Source organism: Haliaeetus leucocephalus, unplaced genomic scaffold (assembly GCF_000737465.1).
Source record: "Haliaeetus leucocephalus isolate CR32 unplaced genomic scaffold, Haliaeetus_leucocephalus-4.0 Scaffold722, whole genome shotgun sequence".
In the NCBI taxonomy this organism is placed as follows: domain Eukaryota; kingdom Metazoa; phylum Chordata; class Aves; order Accipitriformes; family Accipitridae; genus Haliaeetus; species Haliaeetus leucocephalus.
In genome coordinates this window covers 4,291,273-4,298,523 of record NW_010973158.1, presented here as the reverse complement: position 1 = coordinate 4,298,523, position 7,251 = coordinate 4,291,273, and the positions used below count along the sequence as shown (strand labels likewise).

The window sequence follows — 7,251 nt, the reverse complement described above, 5'->3', positions numbered from 1 at the left end:
GTGCTGAGTGCAGCATCCTTCATCCTCCCAGCACAGCACTTAGCAGCCGCTTCTGCCACCAAGGTGTGATTAAAAGGAGTCCTATGGATTGGTACTCTTTGCAAACTGACCCCAAACCAAAGAAGGATCTAACAGACTTAAGGAAAAAAGGGACATTGAATACAAAAAAATTCTATCAGAAACTATTTTCCGTTAAGCAAGCAATCCCCCAAACAACAAAACCCTCACTCTGATCAAGGAGAGGTATGTGAAAGCTGCTTGAAGAGCTGGACCTGCATTAAGACCACAGTTGTTCTTCAAGGCAACAGCAGTCTTTTGTGATTTTTATTTTAAAAAATAGTATCTTTTAATCATCCATTTAGAGCAGAGATTGTCTGGTCAATATTTAACTATGGTGCTCTTTTTTTTCTTTTCTTTGTGGTATCCCAGGGTATTGCTCCTCTAGGCGATCTGTAGTCTTCTAGTTTCTTTAAAGCTGAAGTTTTATTTTCTCAGGATAGGCTGCTTTTGCCACTGAAGGCAATAGTAAAATTTCCTGGAAACTGAGATTAAACACCTTTCTATATAACTATATAGCACCTCCGTGGATTAGACTTCTTTATGAAGTACCACATTTGGTTAACTTTTCTGATTTGCCCCCACTTTATTTTGTGTTATCTATGCAAAACAGTATGATGACAAAAACACAGTAATCAAATTATTCTGGAAATATGCTTTCTCTTAAGATGTCACAACTATGGGATGTATGTAAAAAAATTTAACTTGCAAAAGAAAATCAAATACAGTAACTAGGCAGAATCAACCCATGCTTTTATTTCCATTGCATATAAAATTTCATATGAAGGTATTGATGTACAGTACTATCCCATAGGCTGTAAGAGAGGCTAAGAAACCAGTGAAAGAATAGTCATGTGCAATGTTCACACAAGTTGCCACTCTCAAGACATCCCCAAAGGAAAAATCAAACTAAAACAATAACAAAAAATTGTTCAGGATTTCTGTTATAGTGTCCCTTTTATACCATTTAAAACAAAAGCAATCGATCTCCTTTGGGCCAGGGCTGCTAAAATCTACAGTTTGTGTCAAAAAGGAGGCTCTGTTTTTCCTCGAAAAAGAATCTCTCCTTTCACAAAGAAGTCACATGCTACAAGGGCTGGGCATCGCTGGAATGGAGGAGGTATTTACCCCACTCTGGCAAATTCATTGGTATCAGCTCTGAGTAGTCTGACAAGTGACAACATGCCAAGTCAAACAGCGAGAGATGCTCAGTCCAACCTGCAAACCTAATACTAGTGTTACTGATCTAAAGCTTTACCACTCTCCTGTAGATCTAGTGCATTATGCTATACACACCTGTACAAAGCCTTAGATACATCTATATAAAATAAAACTTTGGCTGCTTATAACACTAATATTGGTGTTGGAAAGCATTTCCAAGATTAAAGTTGTCTTCTGCCCTACTTTATGGATTCTGCTTATACAATGATAATTTGTGCTACTAAATAAAGAAGGGATATTACAGACAATTGTAAAAGTGTATGAGTTATAGCCTATTAGAGATGCTTTCCAAAGCTGTTTCAGTGCAATTCAGTACTGAAATACAGCATCAATTATTTTTTTTTTTTAGGAGCAAAAAATGGCTGCAACAATCCCTGATGATAGCCTGTAAAAAGACAATCAGACAGGCAATACAATTATATTGCCAGATGTCTGGAAAAGCTTGAACTTCCAGTAGGGTCATGAATGAAAGCTTCATTGTAGTATCATGCATATTAGCTTGTACAAGTAACCCCATCAGTTAGCAACTAAAAATATGGTAGAAATGCCCAGCCCTAGCCCCACAGCTACCTTACTTTTAAATGCAGCAAAACAGAAGAAAATATTGTTTAAAGTTAAGGCACAGCCCTGGGACCAAAGACCTGCAGCTTTTTTTATTGATATATCTTTATGTATTTTATACTTTTCTTGAATCTTCCATAAACAAGCTCTAAGGTGACACTGAATATATTACAGGAGAAAAAAATGTACAAGGAATATGTATACACAATAATCATTCTCTCACCAAGAGTTTCCAAAGATAGCAACACCACCCTGACAAGGATGATGTTATAGTAAGAACTGATAATTTACAATTAACATTACAGTATGTACATTACAATAAATACATGGTTGTAAACAGAGACAAACAAGACTGTATTACAGGTAAGGTCATTTGGTGAGAAAAATGCATGGCACAAATAAAATAAATAATACATTTGAAAAGAACTATCAAAGCCTTCTGTAAAATCCATTTCATTCAAGTTTTTTTAAACTTCTGAATGCTTTTTCTTCTATCTATATTCTTTCATTATTGTTTTTTAATGACACAAAACAATTTAATTCAAATACAGCATTATTGAGTACAGTAACTTGCAAGCTAAAGTGTACTGTTATAAGCAAGGTGAATTTTCTTTTTTCCCCCCACTCAATACCCACTCACTGCATTTACTTATGGCAAAAATATTCAGAACACATAAAGCCACTTGTAAATTGTATTGTTTTAAAGCAGTGTACAATGCTAAAACACACTTTGGCAAAAGAGGAAAAAAGATTGTACAGTGCATTATATCCCCAGTTCTAAGAAATGATAGAATTCTCAAATATTTGATTGTCCACATGTATGTATATGTATCTCCATATGGTTATTCTTCTCATTTACTTTCAATTAGTGCAGATACAAAACCTTTCCACATCCCTATTGGTTATTTTTGAATTTATATTGCTTTTCCATTATTAAGGTTCCAGGCACTCTTGGGGATTGAAAGGATTTTTAGATGGAGCAGGTTCAGGAAGAAATGATGAAGAACAAAAAAAACCCAGTCAAAACCTGAAAAAAAACCCGTAAGTTCTCTTCATTCTATTTCCTCCTTCAGCATCTTCTGTGCTAAGGCCCTGTGAGAGCTAAAGGTAGAGAAAACTATGACCTGGATATAGAAGAATGCAAAATGCATTTAAAAGCTGAATTATTAGCCAATTGTTTTTAAACAGGTTTTTATTGTAGATCTCAGACACTTAAAAAATCCCCTGTATTCATAGTTGCAAATTTACTACAAAATTAATCCAAAGGGGAAATAATGGGTGTTGCTATCTTTTGTAAAGAATCATTTTGATACTGTCATTTTACCAGAATTTTACAGAGTGGGAGTCTGCTAGCTTCCCTAGGCAACTATTTCCCATCTTCTATGCTCAAAACTATAATTTTAATAAAGAGTAAAGTGGAGGAAATAGATTTCTTTCTTCTTTCACGTGACCAAACAACAGGACTGGAAAATGACAAATATGAACTCCTACCTCCCCTTAACTTTCCAAGTTACAGAAGCTTTCAGTACCAATCAAACTGAAATGCAGGATTCCCTCAGCACAAGGTGGATAAGGGATGAAAAGATCTGAGATTGAAATAATGTGGAGTGAACTACAATTCCCATGATGCATTGCTTACTTACTTAAAAACATAGAAAGACAAGACCGACCTGGCTCTTCTTGCAACAAAGACACAAAAAAATAAAGCTAATCGTTATTTTTATGTTGTACACATCTCAGATTAGCAAATCGTTTAACCAGATAGCTGACATAGATAAAAAGTTATTAAGAGAGTCAAAATTGGAAATATTACATTAATGCTTTTTTCACCAGAACAAATATTCCTTACATTGTATTAGCCTGTTCTGACTTAGCAGTCTATAGGTCCCAGCCAAAAATTATCTGGAAACATGTTTCAGAGGGACAAATTTTACTAGTAGAGAAGAAGAGCTGCTTTCGTATTACGGTGACAATTCATTACCTTTCTTACGGGCTCTAGTCCTGCAAATCCACAGCTTACTGGTCCCAGTTGGTATCACTGGGACCACTTCTTGCAGTAAGACAGAATTCGCAGGATCAGTCCACTATGAGGGCAAAAGCACAAGTTAAGTTCCTCTAATACGTTTGGGAAAATTGTGATGAAACACAAACGAACAAAAAGCTATCATACTGAAAGAGTTTTACATAACATAAAGGATATTCATGGAACTCACTAATATATAAAATAATAGACTTACAGCTCAATATTACCATGAGATTATAAGGTGCCAAAAACAGAAGGAAAGGAAAAAAACCTAGAAGTATTATCCAGTGTAGCACAGATTTGTACTGAAAACTTGCAAGTTAGTCTTTGGAAAAAAAATAACTAGTGGCAGATGAAGTCTGAAAGTGTTTTTCTTTAAATAGAATACCTCAGTACATTTAATAATAGAAGTAAGCTCTACAAAAGATCTCTCTTTTGCATACTATACAAATTGCAGAGGTTAGTGCAACTCACTGGATCACACTTTTTTCAGTCACGTATTAGGAAGACTTTAGAAATTTATGCAATTTCCACAGCTCATCTTCCTATTGGTAACAGAATCATCTTGTGTCCCATCATTTATGTGCACTTTGTTTTCCAGAAGGAACCTCAGTTTATTTTGTTTCCTCTCATGATGAACATTATCCAATGCTTTGCTTTTGAAACACAATGAATTCAAAAACTGTCAAAGCATACCGGCATTCAGTTGGCACGTGGTACTCCTCTGAAAACATTTGCTTTATTTAATCAAATCTGCCAAATGGAGAGCTTATTAAAATGTAGTTTATGGATGTTATCCCCCCTGCTTTCTGATGCCATGGAGGTGAAAATTCTGGTTACAATATTCCTGAGTGCCAAACTGAGTCATCAAGGTCAGTTTTGATCAACAAACATTCTGGCAAGATGACAGTGAGTTGTGACCATGGCTGTAGCATATGACATACACTTTGGAAACCATTACCTAATTAAATAGCAAACAACAACCAAAAAAAAAAAACCCCACAGAGAGAAAGAAGAAAAGAAAGGGAGAGGGCAACAGAGAAAGAGACTGAGTCTTCATTGTTACGTGTCAGGAGAATGGTCTTCTACCACACAAGGCTCTGTCTGGTTCTCCTCTTCTTCTACTTCTTCCCCTACTTGCTCATCAAGAGGAATTTCAGTGGATTCTGAATCCTGGGTGCAAAGAGTCTTGGAGTCACTGCAGCTGGTGTCTTCTTCTACTTGACTTCCACTGTCTTTTTCGGTGTCTGACTCACCATCTTCCTCCAGTGTTAGCTCAAACTGGAATTTTTCAGTTTGGCCCTGCCTACCCTCTTCCTGGTCATCAGGTGCAGGAGAGGGACTTTGAGGGATTGTGCTCTGGTACCATTCTCGATTGTCCTCCAGTGTATCTAAGATATCCTGGGCATCTGGGTGAACAAGATCTGCCCATGTCTCCCACAGAGGATGAACAATGTAGTCTATGAAACCCACCTATTTCAAATAATACAAAATTAGTATGACCTCTTATTCACAAAGAAATAAACAACTATGCCTGTAAGTCATGCAAAGTATGAGAAATATGCTACTAAGATACACTAGATGCACTACCCTTACTGGTGGCTGAAAGGAAACCATGCTGGTTTATATAGTAAATAGGGTCTTCTACATTTCAAAAGTCTGATTCAGGATATTGGATAAGGACTTGGAAAGGATTTGGTTTTCAAATGAACTGTTCATTCCAAACAACTCCACTGCATCCAGTGAGCCAAACAGCTGCCTTATATTTAATTCTGTTTTTGAAGGAAACCCTAATGAGCAGCTGTACAATACTCTCTTTTGATGTGCATGCTACATTGCAGGTCATGACAGTGATGGAATCCCTTCAGCAAACACACTGCCATGCACTGTGTTTTCACAGTAAAAATCTCAGCTCCCCTCACTTACTACTCACAAGCTGAATTAATTAACTAGAATGAAAAAAGGGAAATAGTGCATTCAGAAATTAATCGAAACATGGCTATGCACCCTCCTTTTCTGTTAAAATGTCACACTGTGTTATTTAACTGCCTACTCAAATCAATTACCTGTGATTTTTCTACAGATGCATTGTGCTTATCACACATGGGACTTATCTCCATTCCCCTCTCTCTTTCGCGATCTCCTTGACGGAAAAACTCCTCCATTATTCTGTCTGTCCATTGGCGGTAGAGATGGAGTGGCTTGGTTGGATTGCTTAGATCTGCACAGTGCACCATATTCTGAAGAACCTAAAATAGATTGAACACCTGTGGTGTTATTACTCTGGAGAAAAACAGCTCCTTTTCCATTTACACTTTCGGTGGCTGTGAAACAGAATCTTGAAAATACATGTAGTGCAAGATGTATTCTAAAAAGTAAAAACTTATCTGCTTGGGTGTTTTTCACACTTGAAGTAATAGCCATGAACTACCTTGCTTCTGCTGCTTCTGCCTGTATAAGGGACAGAAAATCTTTGAGGGAAAGACCAACCAGGTGCTGATAATTTGGAGGGAAGGCCAAAGCCTCATTTAGTCAAGATGTACTCTAGCACCTAGTTACTCTCTCAGAGAGGATACTCAGTACCTAAGTATTTCACAGGTAGGAAACATAAAAGGATGTAGAAGGAAGGTAGTGAGTCATGGTGTGAGAATGGACAGCTGATCTAACCCATGCTGGTGAATGGGCAGGCCAATGTTATTAAGGATGTAAGTTAATAAAAGTGACCATCTGCAGATGAATTTTCTTACCTGAATCCTGTCTGAATAGTTATCAAGAAGCAGGACACCAGAACTGGTCACTTTTTTGGTTTCAACCATAGTCTTCAAATCAGCCAATAGATTCATATGCTTAGACATGTCTGTTGCAAGTACCTTGAAAGAAACAAATAAATGAATATTACATTAATTGTTCTATTGATTTTTAAAAAAAACCTTGAACACATAAACAGTTCTGGGGGAACCCATAACTCTTGTGCCTAAATACACTATAAAAGTCTGAGTTCTGTATGTCATTAGTGTCCAAAATAGTTAAGTTTTCATTTTGGTTATTTTAAGAATATGATAAAATGATTGTTCAGGATTATCTGATTCTGAACAGATCAGCCTAAATTCATCATGAATTCAGTAGCAAATTTCTAACCGTGGTGGTGAAATGGCATACATGTCAGTACGAAAACAGCCTGAAGCAGGATTGTATACCTTCTAAAAAGGTACAGATATTTATTGAAACTGAAATGAACCCACTATTCACGTTTGGATAAGACAGAATAAAACTTCAAACTTTTACTTCATTGGTTATGGGTCTAATGACATGTAATTTATCATAAAAATGCTTCTGTGCTTCATTATTCAATTTGCTAGCACTATGGAAGAGAGACTCTCAAGCAGAAC

The 7,251-nt window shown here is 36.6% G+C and overlaps 1 protein-coding gene and 1 long non-coding RNA gene across 2 annotated transcripts in view; both read right to left on the bottom strand.

Annotated features, from left to right (window-relative positions):
* Positions 1–1,929: 1,929 nt before the first annotated feature.
* LOC104839939 lies at positions 1,930–4,071 on the bottom strand. Its single transcript, XR_775197.1, has 2 exons — positions 3,821–4,071; positions 1,930–2,940 (listed from the first exon to the last, which is right to left on the bottom strand). It is a non-coding gene; the product is annotated as an uncharacterized LOC104839939 (long non-coding RNA).
* A 521-nt stretch (positions 4,072–4,592) lies between these two features.
* The window catches only part of PDE4D (phosphodiesterase 4D, cAMP-specific), a 371,220-nt gene continuing 368,561 nt past the window's right edge, over positions 4,593–7,251 (bottom strand). The window contains exons 13-15 of the mRNA XM_010580553.1: positions 6,610–6,732; positions 5,929–6,111; positions 4,593–5,335 (exon numbers count right to left, since the gene is read on the bottom strand). Coding sequence (XP_010578855.1) covers positions 4,925–5,335; positions 5,929–6,111; positions 6,610–6,732 — 717 coding nt within the window. The 3' untranslated portion in view covers positions 4,593–4,924. The remainder of the gene's footprint in view (positions 5,336–5,928; positions 6,112–6,609; positions 6,733–7,251) is intronic.